This window comes from Amblyomma mixtum, chromosome 6 (genome assembly GCF_055824585.1).
Source record: "Amblyomma mixtum isolate Tamu chromosome 6, ASM5582458v1, whole genome shotgun sequence".
Classification (NCBI taxonomy): Eukaryota; Metazoa; Arthropoda; class Arachnida; order Ixodida; family Ixodidae; genus Amblyomma; species Amblyomma mixtum.
In genome coordinates, this window is record NC_143017.1 from 68,764,985 (window position 1) to 68,782,088 (window position 17,104).

The 17,104-nt window shown below is 44.0% G+C and overlaps 1 protein-coding gene across 2 annotated transcripts in view; it reads right to left on the reverse strand.

The window, feature by feature from the left end:
• Positions 1 to 17,104, reverse strand: part of LOC149339304 (uncharacterized) — a 43,403-nt gene that overhangs the window by 10,326 nt on the left and 15,973 nt on the right. For both annotated transcript variants that reach the window (XM_089548055.1, XM_089548056.1), the window contains exons 4-7: positions 7,051 to 7,118; positions 5,591 to 5,677; positions 3,915 to 4,058; positions 62 to 198 (exon numbers count right to left, since the gene is read on the reverse strand). In XM_089548055.1, the coding sequence (XP_089404181.1) occupies positions 62 to 198; positions 3,915 to 4,058; positions 5,591 to 5,677; positions 7,051 to 7,118 (436 nt within the window). The remainder of the gene's footprint in view (positions 1 to 61; positions 199 to 3,914; positions 4,059 to 5,590; positions 5,678 to 7,050; positions 7,119 to 17,104) is intronic.

Consider the following 17,104-nt stretch of genomic DNA (forward strand, 5'->3'; position numbering starts at 1 on the left):
TAGTTCTATTTATTTCCCTGACTAAGCTCAATATCAGTGAAGAATAAGTGAGGGCACTCACCTCATGACTGCCACATGGGCCCTGAGTTCGGCCAGGTGCTGGAGGCGCCGTTGTTCTTTCTCCCGACCGCGGTCCTCACGCTTCACTTTGGACAGCACATTGCGGCCAAACTCCCGCTGCTTCAGTTCTTTAAGTCTCTGCAGGAAGAGGTGCAGATTATCAGCGATAGATTAGGTTAGCTGGGTAAAAAGTGTCGGGTGTTCTCGGTATCGAGGAATGCAAGTAATGTCAGTACACTATCTCTATTCGTATAACTTAGCAGTTCGCTACAGACAGCACATAACTACCTCTTGAGAGTGCAATGATGTCTATCGCCAGTTTAACAACACTTACACGAACATATCCTTCGCGCTCGGCTCATAACTGGACGGTACCTTTCGTACGAACGACGTTTGGCCAGCAAATGCTCGCACATACTCTCCCCACTCTGTTAAACTATTTTCGCCAAAGTAATGTTAATATTGAAAATGTTAATAAGAATACAATACATTCATTCTTTCTCTCACAAATGTAATTTTTTCTGGTTTCCTGCAGTGTATTCCTCCTATGTCTTTTTTGTATTTTTTGGGTTTGCTACTATTCACAATTGCTGTTATTTGCTGATCATGTTCATCCTTCACATTGTGTCTTTGCCTTTAACACACACACAAAAACTGAACTATGTGTAGTAAAAGCTACAATGTCTGTAAATGTACTCGTACAACTGTTACTACCGACACCTTGCTGTCTTGCCATGTAATGGGGCCCGAGCGCCGTCAAGTGAATTAACGTTCACTTTTTGTCTCGGGTCCCTCATTTCTTACTGAAATGGAAATAAACTTCAAACTTCAAACTTCAATAAGGGTAAAATTATTATCCTGCCTAGCATAAAGCTTGAGTTACGAGGTTTTGAAGCTGCCATGTCAGAAATGAGAGAAATAAATTTTCGCCCATTTCTGATGTGACAACTTCCCTATAGGTAAGTCAATTACTACGCTAGACAGGATGATGGTCAGTAAAACCTCGATAATCTGAACTCTGTTAATTCGAAATCCCGGACAATTCGAATAATTTCCACGGTGACGTAATTTGTAATGCAAATCTGACCGGATAATTTTAAGCAGCAGCCTGCACTAGCCCAGTTAATTCAAAGATCTGGGGTGTTTGCAGGAATACTCAATCCTGAACGGCGACGCCACAGAGTGATGCCAATGCTCGTTATGCAAAGCGTCAAAGCCCCAGTACTTCCAGCACGAAAACCAGTCTATGCTAAGACTTGCGGACCACGGAAATGTGCGCCTGCGCTTGTTCCGCGACGCAATCATTCTTGCTGGTCAAATGTTTAGGGGAATCCCCCAAGGTGGAGTAGATTTGTAATAAGGGAGTAATTACTCATTGGCATCCACCCGAGCGCAGCCATACGGCTACAAAGGAAAGCTGAACAGCTTTCTCAGAAACCTCGTAGTTAAAGAAAAATTCGTCCTGGTCCGGGGTTCGAACCCAGGACCACCGCTACACCAGAGCAGTCGCTCTACCAATTGAGCTAACCAGGACGGCAAGCTTATGGTAGGACGAGAGCGAATTGATCAGTAACTCGAAGTGGGAACTGTGTTGGTCAAATGTTTAGGGGAATCCCCCAAGGTGGAGTAGATTTGTAATAAGGGAGTAATTACTCATTGGCATCCACCCGAGCGAAGCCATACGGCTACAAAGCTTTCCTTTGTAGCCGTATGGCTGCGCTCGGGTGGATGCCAATGAGTAATTACTCCCTTATTACAAATCATTCTAGCTCCGTGCATGCGACGTGTTAACTGTCGCAGTTAGCATGTTAACTGTGTGCAACGCCGGCCAGTGTCGTTTCTTTGAGAGGTGTCCGCCGTGATTAAAGGGTTAAGTTACTGGCATATCTGATTAAGTATCGTTGTGGTTAGGTTGACCTTTCTTCAAAAAGACGACCATAATTAGGGGGCCAATGAATAATCGGAGCCGACCCGTTTGCAGAGTCCAAGATAATTTCGGTTGAGCGGTGGGTAGTACGCGTCCTGTGCCAGCACTCGTTCCCCACAGGAAGCATGGGGCTCCAGGTGTCTAAAAACAGAGTCATTAATTCGTATGCCAATCGGTTCCACTAAAGCGAATTACACTTAAGCGCTGTTTACCCAGCTTGTTCGTGCTGGCAGCTGCTTTCTCTGATGAGCTGTAAGCAGCGCAAGAGCGAACCTCCAATAATCTCGGAGGCCTGCGTCATGCAGGATTCTGAAACTACAGGACAGTTAGCAGTTGAGTTTGCTTCTAGTCCGTTGGGACGCACGTGGGTGTGGAAGGTAGGAAGGTGCACCGTTTATGTGCTTTTGATCCCCACTGGCTGCAGACTGCTGTCCTTGTGATCGCATTGTTACGCATTTGTTGCTTTGAGTTGTGTGTATGCCGTGATGCAATCCCACGGGAAACTACAAAACAAAGTGCAATGGCAGAGGACAAAGCAGGAGGAGGTGCACAGTGGGAGTGGTAGTATGCGTCGACCTATATTTGCCATCATCTCTTTTTAGGCTAGCAAGAGGTACGAGTTGGGGTCAGACTCTTTCATGGCAGTATATGGTTTGGTTTGGTTTATCGGGGTTTAATGTTCCAAAGCGACTCAGGCTATGAGGGACGCCGTAGTGGAGGGCTCTGGAAGTTTCGACCACCTGGGTTTATTTAACGTGCATTGACATCGCACAGTACACGGGCCTCTACAATTTCGCCTCTATCGAAATTCAGCCGCCACGGCTGGGATCAAACCCGAATCTTTTGGGCCAGCAGCCGAGCGTCGTAACCACTGAGCCATCGTGGGGGCCTCATGGCAGTATATGGTAATCACAAAGTGTGACCAATAAAGGCAGCTCATTCTCAAAAGGAATTTTTTGCCTGAGTCCAATCTTCTTGCCGTCGGTCAATTAAAAAAATAAAAAACGGCTAATTTGATATTTTTTGTGGTCCCAGTGACTTTAAACTAATGCAGTTTAACTTTATTACCCTTATTGCATTCCTCGAAATCAAGAGAAAAAAAAAAACAGTGGCACGCATTTTCTCAAGTTCCCTGCAGGAAATTTGTTTAAAGGCTCACGACAGAAGCCTCACATAACACATTATGTAAGTGCACAAGGACTTGTTTTGTATATTTGGAATCAGCACGCGAAAACACATGTCAACTTCCTTCATTGGTAAACATTTCCGGTCTAAGACCCCCCCCCCCCCCCCCTATTAAATGGTGTTGAGGATGGTCGCCCACATTCTAGAGGCAGGACTCGCAATGTGGCTCAGCGAATGAGAGAAGTCTCGTTTTTACGCCAATGCCTTCAAAGCATACAGTTGACATGACGATGGCACAGTGGGGCTCCATTCTTATCTTCGTGACATATCCATCTGAGGATTTCTTGCAGGCTCTCTTGAAAAGAAGGGGTGTGCGAAACCTTCGTGCAGCAACGATGCCAGCTAATGCCACTGTTCGTAAAGGCTTGAATGAGGCCAGAACACAGGACTTTTTGTAGTAGCATCGTCAATGTCATAATCTGTCGCTATGCACAGTTTGTAGCTGGGTTTGTACCTCGCCTTGGCTGCGATATGCGTAATGATCAACCTCGCAGTTTTGAGTGATATTGGAAAAACAAAAGCAATAAAGAAGTTGACCTACACAAGAGTAAATACGGCAGTTCATGCACATCTACCTGCAGCTGTCACTGCGATTCGCACTACATAGTAGTAACTGCGCTGTCAGTCTTTTTTGCCCATTTCTTATTCCATTTTTATCTGTTGACGAAAGCCTTTCTTGTGCTGGAAACCCACCTTATGGCAACAAGTAATGGTGGCCTAGCTGCATTAAAGCTGTGATTACCTGTTTGTGAGCATGGTCGTAGGAGTTGATGTGGTTGTCAAATTCCTGGTGCTTTGTGTACTGCTTGTCACACAGGTCGCAATAGAAATTGGCCTTTAAGCTTGCTAAGGCCTCTTGAACTACCTTTTCTTTCTCTTGAACAGCCTGGAGAAAGAGAAAATAATTGTGAACGATTTCGTCAGCAAATGACACTTCCCACATCAATATTGACACAAGTCAACAGTTTGAACAGACTAACCGCTACGGAAGACAACTGGAGATAATTACTAATCACTATGGAAAACAACAGGAGATCATTCTAAGTCGTAAAGTCACTAATGCAATGCGAGAGCCATGCAGAAAAAAAAAGGGAGGGGGGAGCAGGCAGGAATTAGTTGTGTCCATGGAGTAAGGCAGGAGCCCAATTCTGACATGCCGCAATGCAACCATTAGACTCCTGTGTCCAGTCGCCAATGCAGCTTTGTGAACGCTTTCCCTTTTCGCTATCCTCCTCGCAGAAATAGCCACATCGACACGCCACCTGTCGACATGCCATGAAATGAAATGCTGTGGCAAACCGCGGTGCAGCAGCACAAAGCACATGACAACCACGATGCATGCCGTGGCATCGCTGACAGCTCCCTCTGGAGCAGCGGTGCAATGGGAGCTTTTTACCAATGCCAAAACCAAATCTGAACGCCACCTATCAGATGCCCATACCCCAGGCTTACACCCCTGTAGCAAAATCAATCCTCTCTTATCAGCAGAAGCAGCGCTCCTTTCTATGTTGCTCCGTGGTTACACCTAAAAATTTCACCTATGCACCTATAAAGAAACATAAATAATCAAACTGATCTCTTCAATGATATTTACAGACTCTCGAATATGCTGCTGTTGCTCTCATATTATTTTACAAATGAAGTGATGACTAACAGCTACTGGTCATCACCCATCTGCCAAAAGGATATGATGGAAGCGGTGCCAAAGTCGAGACGATGGCTACCTGGTGCATACCCCCAGGTATGAACCTTGTGAGGTTTCTACCAGAAAAGCTAAGGATTTGATACTGGTACAGAGGGAGTAAGCAGTATAGCACACACTTCGTGCAGATTCAGTGCAGCATGTGCAATAACCATGACGCTCAGCCAATCATGTATCAATAGGGCAAGGTTTATTTTTTTTTTCTTTTTCTGCGACGATGCACTCCTCAGTGCGATTTGCACTTGTGCAAGAGGCTGACAATGCATAAAAATATCGGTGCCAAGTTCATGCAACAGATGACATAAGGATTTTTTTTGGGGGGGGGGGGGGATCAAAATTAACAAAAAATGGAACTAGAGTCTTTAGGCCCTGTCAAGAGATGACCGCCATTACATCAAATCCATTAAGATCAAGCATAATTGAAGCCTCTGCATTACACACAATGAGTTGCAATTCAGAATAATACGTGCTCTCTTTTGCAACTGTATTATCATGCAAACTCTATAAAAATTAGCATTGCACATCAAAGATAACAAACAGGACCGATTCAAAGTGCACTAGCATAACCTGCAGGCAACTCTTCATACACAGCTGGTTCCACAATATCAACGCATGTTTTCATAACACATTTGAATAAACAATGTTTATTTCATGCATAAACCAATCAAAGCATTTCATTCTTGCCCGTTTGCAGCTTTTGCAACCAGATCCTTTACCTTGTACTTCTGTTTAAGTTCTTCAGTCTCCTCCTTCTCAATTTCCAATGTTCTCCTCTTCTCTGTTGTCTCCTCGGCATAGTCCATCTAGACACAGAAGTACAACAAAATATGTTGGGAATAGTTGCCTGCACAGGTGGAGCTAGAAGCCGCACCTCACTTAAGAATGCATATTCAGTCAATAAACAATGCACATTCAGTCAGTAAACATGACCACGCTACTGCCTGTGTAGGGGTTCTCAAACCATGTTCCATGAAATCTTCAAATTCCTTCCTTAGGGTACCGTTTTTGGCTCCCCAAGCATTCATATTCAGCCACGGCTCTGCCTCTAACTTTCCTTCACCCACTTTATAGCAGAAACTAACAATGCGGCGACAGTCTACAGTGCAGTTTCCTTGCTACAAACAGTCGCCACTGACTGACCGTGGACATTTAGAGGGCCCGCACATCTCTATGCTCTTCTTTGCATATGTTTGGCAAGGATGGGAGAGGTAGAAATGCAGGGGACTTTTTATCACTTTTTGCAAGCTTGCGGGGTTCACTGTGCTCGTTAAGTTTGAGAACTCCTCGTTAATTACATCAAAAAAAGAATAAGGGTGCTCAAGCTAGCAACTCTTGCATCGACTACAAGCATCACATTTCAGCACTGCATCTGTAAAAACCACATAGCTGTAGCTTTAATCCTTGCAGGTGCTGCTTGGTGATATTCTTTTGCCTTCAATATTGTATCCAGGGCTCAAGAAAGCAAATTTGTTAGTTTTCAAATGCGAGAGAGGAACGACAAACTTTTTACAGGCATATACAAAATTTTGTACCGATAGTTACAATGGCTGGAACGGTAACATCAAACTGCCAGGAACTGTCAAACACGTGGGAGATCTTGGGATCATTTTGTTTCGAACATACACACAACTAGAAATTCAGAAAAAAGAAAATATTCCTGGTGCCAAAATCTGTCCGCATAAAAATGACTGCGGACGCGCTACCAAGCTCAGTGGTCCGATAAATATTTACTGCATTCACTAATTTGCATAAACAGCTCCGTTTAGGTAATATAAAGGATGCCAAATTCACCTGAAACAAAGAAGTCAATGCTAGACGCAGCAAATTCCCAGAAAAAGGTGCAATTTTGTGCACACACTACCCAGACGTAAAGAAATGTTACCTTGTTCAATATCACAAACTTTGCTTCCTGCAAAAGTGAAACCACACGGTGGACCAACTGAACGACGAATTACGCCAATGTAGTTTTTTCACCTCCAGGCAAAAACAAGCATTTATGCAATCAGATTAAACCTGCAGTGGCCACCTTCTATATGTAGCTTCATTCTCAAAGTCAGCAGATTTAACAAGACAGTACACAAGACTGCAGAGAGATTTTCTATGATGCAATGCAACACATGCAGGCTTCCAAATAATAAACAAACAAAAGAACTAGGACTGCCTAGCAGTTTCATACTTCCATCTCCATTCTCCCAAATCCCATGATGTCTTCTTTGAGGATGATTGGCAAGGGATCGGTGCGTCCTGAAAAGGAAAAAAATAGGAATGTGCCTCTGTTGCACTTTATAGCAGTACGTTGTCGGTGCACAGACCACAGACACAAATTACTGTAGCATTGGACACAATGAGGTCCAATAAATATATAAAATGACAGGTAAAACTGCTGTACAAATTTGTTTCAATGCAGCCCTGGCATGCTTTGGTTAGCCCACTTCTTACACAATGCATTCAACTGTCAGCAAACTGCAGACTATACTTATTGATAACACCAGTGAAGCCGCTTCGCTACGCCGAAACTTGCACAACCTGGAAATAAAAATTCGCACCACACTACTTGCCATGTTGCCACCTGTGAGCCGGCTTGAGAAAATGGTTAAATCCACACCTCACTAACCAGCCATATACGTGCATGGCTGTTGCATACAAACTTCTGAGAATGCACCTCAGTACAACGTGCAAGTAGATACCCTGTGCAGCCACAGCAGGTGCTGAATACCATAGTTACATATAGAAGCAGAATTTTCTAGTTGCTTCATAGTGCCTAACCTAACAGAGATATAAAATGCAGCTAATGTGCCAGAGGTTACTTAATAGGTATGCTGACAGCCCAGCTACACAAGGAGCTGCTTTTCTAAATAAAGAGGCGGCAAACAAAACCACTCTTGCATCACGCTTTATTCAAGGCAAGTAATATCACTTGTCATGCCACAGTCGAAAAGCTTTGCTTGAAGTTTTCGTGGATCTTTCATGCTCCAGGCGAAGGTTCCAGTGGTGTCTTCACAGATGTCGCTGCATCCAACCTGTTCGAAGTGAAAGAAGAATGAAACATTAGAAATCGAGAACAGATACAGCAGCAGACACTATCTCTTTGTATGTAGTATCCACAAAATAGCTTCCATACTATGTTCACAGTACATAAAATATTCAGAACAATAGGTTATAGAAGTTCAACATAAACAATTGAAATTGCAAGCCAAAAACTAAAGCAATAAGTGCCCTAGAATCAGATATTGAAGTGCTGAGAAAACTCAACACATGAGCAAGGGTTCACATGGCCCCTAAAATGAATTGTGGTTGCCATGGCAACAAGTCAAGCCTGCACAGTGGCGCCATAGAGTACCTCTGCCACTACACTGGCCCAGAGAAAAAAGTTGCACAAAAAACTCCTCTCTTTGCATCTGGCAAAATGTCTTATAGATATTTGCCTTGCTTTTTGGTTTATTGGGGTTTAATGTCCCAAAGTGACTCAGGCTATTAGGGACACTGTAGTGAAGGGCTCCGGAAATTTCGACCACCTGGTCCTTGCTTTTGGTCCATTTCATTATAATGCTTGTGCAATAAAGAACAAAAGCAACGAGTTGACTCCCTATGTTCCAATCATGAGAACACCACTGCATAACTGAGAAAGAAATAAGAAAGGAACCAAAAAGCGTAGCCAAGGTAGAGTACGGTACGTGGGGTTTCCTCAAAGCTCTACACGGGCTATGACAGACGCTGCAGTGGAGAGCTCTGGATTAATTCCATCCATCTGGGGTTCTTTTAATGTGCACTGACATAGCACAGCGCATGGTAACCATAATTCAATCTTGCATCCTTGGTTTCAGCAGTCGAATCCCACAGACACTGAAACACCGTGGTAGTTAAAGGGACTATAAAATAAAATTTATCGAGATTGCGTAAAGATAGGCAATACAACACTCGTCACCCCAGCACAAGAATTTTTGAGCTAGCATCAATAACAACGAAGTTATAGACGATTAAAAATCACGCTCCTCCTCTCCCCCCTCAACACGTACGCGCGGGGCACCATAAAAAAATAAAGAAAACAGCTCCGGGACTGGGCACCGCCCATGAATACGTCATTCGCTGACGTTCGATTTACGACTTCCGGTTGTCCCACTCCCGAGGAGCAGCGTGCGTCGGCAGCGTCTCTCCGGTCTCTGCGCTTTCTTGGCTCCCGAACTCGCGACAGAAAGAGGCGGCAGAGGTAAATTGAAAACATATGCGCGAAGGCAATGCCCTGGATCGCGCTTGCCCGAGGGGGGCGCGCGGCGGCTCGAGCAGACGATTTTCACCGCTACCGGAAGTGTGCCCGTGACGTCGTAGCTGTCGCGGCTCGAGCGAATGACAGCGTGTGGTGGCCTGCAGACGTCATGGGACTAGTGTCGTCTGTTTTCCCGATTTTGGTTCCAAAATGGCTCCCTACGAAGACACGAAATGGCCCGCGAATTTTAAAAAACACGATTTTTAAAAATTCATAATAAATTGCCGGCTCAGTTCCGAAGACTCATACTTGGTGTCAATGCTTCTGAGCATCACTTCTAACATTTACAAGCGGCTTTTAATTCTTTGCATGGTCCCTTTAAAGGCCAACTCACTGTTGGCTTTTTCAAAGGAACCCATGCATGTACTACGATATGTGTACTGCCAGCTACAGAGGAGCGGTTCGTGTGATACACTGAACGCCCTGGTGAACACGAGCTCATACAAACACGAGCACAGATGCTATACTTTTGCATGAGATTTTCAAAGGGATGTTCTCACTGTTCTATACATCCAGAATTGACTGCGTACAACCTCATGCCCAAAAGTCATTTATCACAATGCAAGAGGCCATTTGTGCAACGGTGAGAGACATTTTTTTTTTTTTTTACCCTGCAGATATACTGAATCATTTCTTGTCTCGGCTGACCATGGGGTGATATCTACTCCACAATAATTTTCAAAGCATTACCAATGTTTCCGAGCGGCACTAACGGCTGTCGCCATGCGAACTCTGCAAGCTTTCAGTGCCTGAACCCAGCATAGCATAGCCTCACCAATAACTTCGGCAGTTATGACACACAAGTGACCACTTTAAGCGGCAGCACATCAGTAATTCTTCTGAAACAGAGCATTCCCAACCTCTTGAGAGGATGGGAAGAACTGAAGACGCGAGTGTCCGTTCTCGCGCAATACAATTGGCCCAAACTAAGGACAGTCTATTTTCGGTCACAATTTGCCAGCTGCAGGGCACAGCCTCGAGAATACAGTCAAAGGCCACTGCAACGAATGTCACGACAACGAGGTTTCCGCTACAGTGAAGTATTTCTGATTCCCTGTCAGCAAACCATTCAAGGTAGTGCGCAATTATTCCCCCCCCCCCCCCCCCCCCCCCCCCCCCAAACATTTTTCGGAGCTAGGTTCCGCTTCCAAAGCAACTTTTAGAAGTGGCAGATTTTTTTATTTTTTTTACATTCACATATGCCCCTATATCGTGTTAGGTTTCACCAAAAACGGCTGCCAGAGACAGTTCGCACTTTCAATAGCGCAGGTGACATTCCCTGCCGAATCGGAATTGATGTGCAGCCATGTGCATAAAGATGCAATGCAGCGTAAGAGTGCTTGCTGACGGCTTGGACTCCATGCTTGCGAACCGCGGTCATTGGTGCACGGCAGCTTTCGGCTCTTTCAAACGTTAAACACTTTATGATAAGCAGCCTAGTTCCAAAGCACTTTTTCTTAAGCTTCACTATGAAGCACGTTAGGCCTAGCGACACCGGGCAAGTGGCACACAACGATCCGCTATCACCCAACGTGCAAATGGGTGGCATGTCGTTGCAAGAAGCATACCACCAGCTAGGGTGCACTATAGATTCGCTTTTGCACCGCAGGCAAGCATTGTGATAATGTTTTATGTATATCTTTTTTTTCCTGTCTAGCGCACTTAAGCCCTGACTTGCACAGACGCTGCGCATGACGGTAGTTCTAGGCAGAGATTCAAAAGAACGACACTCTGCCAGTTTGTTTGTACCGCACTCTGCAAATGACTTCAGAGAATCCAAGCAACTGTATTTCCAGCACGTCGTCTAAAGCACAGACTTCGAGGTGCACTCAACTCAACGCTCAACGTTACTCAACGCGCACTGAAACGGGCGCACACGTGCCTAGTCTACGCAAAATTGCCTCCAGGCAGCCTTGTTTTAGTATGGGTTCTCGCAGGATGAAAGCAGAAACACTTTTAAAACGCGTGTGGAAAAAATATTAGTGTTGACAGCAAATGTAGCGGGTGCGTTTATTACACGAACACGCCCACTGTCAGAGATTTCCAGAGTACCAAGAAAATCGCGCCACGACGCAGATTTCAAAACGATGAAAGACCAAAGCTGGCGAATTTTCGGACAATAAACGTTGTTCATGAACTATCCAGTCCAATCTGACAACGTTCTGGCCCTATTTCACGAGAACAAAGCTTCCACTTCAACGAAACTTTTCGCGGCTCCCGTGAATTTTGCTGAAGCGGGATTCGACAATACAGCACACTTATCCGCTTTCCCTGGCACAATGCCATTTCTCACATTTACAATTCCTTTTACCACCACTAAACATGGAAACTTAACCACCTGCTACTGTCCCGATTTACATGCATCATGAACTGGCCTGTACAATATGGCACAAATGCAAACACAACACAAGAACGAAACACAAGCACTAATTTAGACAATGGTGGCACACAGGTGCCGAGGCCAAGCAAGTTAGCAATATCACAAGTAGCAAGTCGTTATGCTCCATTAAATGCAATGCTGTGCAAACTCCGTTTGCTTGCAAACTTTATCGCACCTCACGACTACCAGAACATTTTCACAAGTATTCTGACCATTTCTGGACAACCTCCTCCACCTTCTGAAAGCTTAGAAATTTGTAATCCACCGGAGATATTAAATTATGCGAGCAGCCACCTTGACACAGCAAGCTTCTCGAGACGCTGAACCAATATCCGACGTTCGATATCCTGCTCAGTACTTTTAATTCACCAAGGGCACACAAGTCCTGCGCTGATGTCTCAGTATGCAAGAGTGACATCTAGCACAGCATACCTTGGGCGAAAAACACCAGATGCTCCATCACAGAATGGACTTTTAATTGGAGGCATTATCAGATGCTAACATCACGAACTGTATGCACCCATAATTTTTTGATTTTTGATGGTTTGGTTTGGTTCATGGAGTTTAACGTCCCAAAGCGACTCAAACTATGAGAGACACCATAGCGAAGGGCTTCGGAAATTTCGACCCCTTGGGGTTCTTTAATGCGCACTGACATCGCACAGTACACAATTTTGAGACGCAATGCCATATTGACAATAAAAATGGCCAGCCGTGCAAACCTTGAAAATTGCAGCCAGATGCTAAGCCGGAACCCCAGTGGCCAACGCAGAGCACGTCACCAGGTCACACCTCGCCTCTGCCTTGGATGGGGAACCTTGTGGAGCGCTGAAAACATGGCGTATGAGATTAACACAACGCTTTGAAGTGAAAGGAGACAAGCACACTTACAGGAGTGGTGCATCTCCGTACAAAACAAAATCATTGGCCATAATATTGAACCACAAGTATAAGAACGTGAATTTCTGCCAAAGAACACGCAAGATGAACACAACTAAATGCACAATAATACAATGCTCCAGGCAAATTATTTGTTCCAAGAGACAAAAATTTGCAGGTAGTGGAATAGTAAAGACACACAGCTCGCATAATTCACGCACAGCAATGAGGCCTACACATGAGAGAACATGAAAGCCTTACTTGAGGTAGGAAGCACCAGCAAAGCTGCACAAATGCTGATAATTGCATGCACATAAAAAGCGAACACACAAAGGAAGTCATTTTTTTTGGAGCTAACATCACAGATGCAAGCAAAAACAATTAGCCTTCATTATTTTTTAAACAATCAACACTACTGCTAATTACTGTGCTAAGCAATCACAGCAGTAAACGAAATCAACATTTTAATGTTTCTCCCATTTACTCAAGTTAAGGTATAAAAGTTCTTGCGCTTGTAACTTCACCTAGTTATTTACTTTTTGTTTAGGTAAAAAGAAAAGGCTTAACCAAAGACAATTTCCTTGCGCTTGCGGAAAAGGGACTGCGTGCGGCAGTCATGAATGTAAGCGGAGCTGCACTGCACACTTGTTATGTAGTATCCGACAACAACAGCACGTCAATCAACTAAAACACAGTACTCCTAGGATACTGCAAGAACATTCAGTTGTTCATAACAAAATGTACACTAGCTCATACAAAGCCACCGAAAGCTGTTGCATTAATTGCATACTAGCACTAAGGATATGAAATAAATACAAAGCCACAGAAAGCTGCTGCGTTAATCGTTTGTTGGGTTTTAACGTCCCAAAGCAACCCAGGCTATGAGGGACCCTTAGTGAAGGGCTCCTGAAATTTCGACCGCCTGGGGTTCTTTAACGTGCACTGACATCGCACAGCACACGGGCCTCTAGAATTTCGCCTTCATCGAAATTCAGCCGCCGCGGCCGGGATCGAACCCGCGTCTTTCGGGTCAGCAGCCGAGCGCCATAACCACTGAGCCACCGCGGCGGGGCATTTTGCATTAATTGCATACTAGCACTAAAGGATATGAAAGAAAGAAAAAACTGACATCACAAATGCAATATTATGCCTTTGTTCTCTGTCCAATCCGTTAGAGCTGGCAACTGTGTTCACTATTCACAAAACCAATTAGCCAGCCTTTTGGCCTTGCATACAGAAGCCACAAAGTTCAATAAAGGCTTTCTCAAACCAGGCAGAGTAGCTAGAGCACCGAACACTACAACTGACCTGTCCGGATGAACTTGTGACGATGAACACTCATGACGGCTCTCCCCAAGAAAGCAGCCACCAAGACGACATCCAGCAGGTAGCAGGCAGCCCCACACGCGGCGCGCAGTGTCAGCGGCTCAAGTCGGCTCAAGTCGGCACCAGCCAGCTGCCAGCTCTAGGCGCATGCACCACACTACTGCGATGCCACCGCGGCACAACCACACACCCCCAAGTCAATCCCGAAGGCTCAGCTCATGGTTAATTCAACACAACAGCTTCCAATGAACACTCACCCAGATAAAACGAGCTCACATTAAGGGCCGCAATGTCAGCATACCTTACCTTCACTACTTCTGACATTCAAGACTACCACACACTTTCTCTGTTGCTGCTATTCCATAACTTAAGGAACCTTCTGGCTTGTTGAGAACACCTTCAAAGCATACAACTTTAATCTAAGATCACATTCGTTCACAGTACAGTAGATTTATGTGTCCTTTCGTTCAGCTAATATAAAGAAAACCTTTATAGTTGAGCATGGAAATGATAACTTCTAACGAATTTATTTGTTGGTCCATGCATATTCGGCTGTATCCATGGCTTAGGTTGCAGAGGGAATGGCTAAAAGATACTTATCCGTGCAACGTAAACGTCTTCTGGAGAGTGGCTATATCCTAATTAAAGGCAAAAACATGTTAATAGTAACCTGCAGGTACTTTTCCGAAGTACGTGTGTTCAAAGACATGCAACAGACAACCAAAGGACTAGAAAAATATCCATAATGCAAAAAAAGAACAGCAAATGTTAATTCCTTTCACCAAGCATATTAGGTCCACTGAAAGCTTTCAAATTCTTGTCAACAAAATAAAGACAGTGGTTGAGCATGTTAGCTATCTTTGCATTAGAAGGCAGGAAAGACTGCTCAGCACCTTGGGCATAAATCTGTGCACAAACACAGGAATATCGACCATGAAAATTGAGAACTTCGGCAGACATGTGAATAGAAAAGCTTTCTTTTTCACAAAGCGGCAAAAAAATCGTTATTCTAGAAGGTGCTGACACCCACTAGGCACTGCTGTTTCCGAATTCTACTCAAGACCTTTGTGATGCCTACAGTGTTTTCAAGCTTGAGTACAATGTGCATATATAAGCACAGACCACATGGAGTAAAAGAAATAGCAAGTCTGACCTTAAGGAATCACTTCTGGCAGCACACAAAAAGATTCAGCTGGCTCATTATGATGAATTTAACGTTGTGCAGAAACAGCAAAATTCACTCCAATGATGCTGCTGCAAGAACCTGCACCACTGTGATAGCTAAAAACAGTTAGCATGTTGCTTTGTAGTTCGCAAATGCTGCCAAGCCTGTTCTTCACTTGACATTTTTTACCACTCCATTCTAATTAGACACTCTTATTCTGCAGGAGAGCATAATTATAAACAAAGAGCGCAAAATTCACATTAACCAAAAAATTCTGGACTGCACACAAAAGTACAACAGATTTCACGCAACCTTGTACCACTGGCATTAACTAGCCTTTTTTTTCTACACTTCAGCAAGCTTCACACCACACTATAGCAAGGTGTACTAATTAAAACACTCATTCTTTCTCCCCCTAAAGAAAGCCGACACAATTTCTTCTCGTGACACTTCATGCATTGTGAGCACTACAGTGCCACAACAAACTAAGCAACATGGGCGCTACGACATGAGTGTCTTCTAAGTATCAGAATCATCTTTTCTTGGGCTAGTTGGTTTTTCATGCTGTAGGTGTTTGCAGCGCACACGAAACACGGACGGACAGAAAAGGGAACGAAACACAGCGCTGTGTTTCGTTCCCTTTTCTGTCCGTCTGTGTTTCGTGTGCGCTGCAAACACCTACAGCATTCTACGTATCTGCGGATGAGTTAGCCAGAATAGGAAGGCTAACGCCCCTGTTACATAGGTACCCTCAAGATCCATTTGACCAATGACAATGGAATGTAGTGGGGTCAACCACTACCTCAATATAGGGTTCATTGATCACTAAATACAACTGCGATTGACTCAATGGAGCTTTGAGAATGACTACCGAGGTTTCAAGGGCTGTAAAAAGCAACTTCGCAATGATGAAAAGCAGTGTGTGTCCGATGGGACAAAGAGGAAGGAAAGCACACTGGTTTGTAACAGTTTCTCTAGCAAGAAACAAGCACATCGAAAATGAACTGCACAGCATAGCCTAATTAATGTCCCACCATCATGGTCTGTAGCTGAAGTACAATCAAAATCAATAAGGAGATGATCACTTTAGGTCAAACCAGCTCGAATGAAGTTCTCTACTACAGCTTCTATTTTTGCAAGAAGACCAAACGAAATGCATGAAATTAGTTGGCTTCTTTGTCCTTTGACCCTCCACTTTTTTTTGAGGAGAATGCGGGATCGTCTTACAAGAAAAGTTCATTGGTTTTTTTATAAGTTTATTGGCGGCATAAATGTGATCACTTTCGAATTGACGCGACTGCACATGTACTACCCTACCACCTTCAATTAAAGTAGTAGTACTTTCTTCAAAATACGCTGCACGCATTCTCACCAAAACTGTTGCACTTGAGAGTCACACATCGTACTGCATCAATAAAATATACACAGTGGCAGGGACATGTTAGCGGGGCCATCAAGCATGGGATAGAAACAGGCTTCATAGGTGCTGAGATTTCTCATGTGGCATAGATACAATAAAATTTGATAAAACGAAATACTCTGTTTAGATGAGTCAAAGCCTGTACTTGCGGAGAGCAATAGACTGTCACTTTGCTATGGCCAGTTAGCAACTCCAACCCCTCAAATGCACACCATTTAAGAGAAAAGTGCTAAAATTAAATGAAAAATTTTACATCTTTACAGTCCTCAATAATCATAACTACAAATTCCAGCCTAATTCCAAAAGTTTGAAAAGGAAGCAAAATTTGCTGACGATACAGCACACACTATATATGATTCTCAAGCAAACCAAAATTGCCAGCAATCTCGCACTTTGTCGTGAACGACATAAGCTATTCAAGTTCTTAGAACAATGCTTACCCTAAATTCTCCGCAGTTTCCAAGTGTCAATTCAACTTAAAGTATGACAACAAAGATAAATTTGAGGGTTTAATGGCACCAGGATGAATAAAGGCTAGAGGGCACAAGAACTAAGATGCTATAAATTTAATCAGACTCAAATCTGGGATGGTGAATTTCTATTAAGGCTTCAGGCTTAACACCCACTTTGTTCATCTGCGCCAGTTGAACTGACTGAACTGGTTCAAGGCAGTTCAATGCCTGCTCTGTTTTTAGCCATAACCAGTTCAGCACTGCCAGCACAAATCCAACATTATTTGCCTCACAATTTCAGGCAATGTTTTAAATCCAGTCTGCACCACGCATGTGCTGGCCCG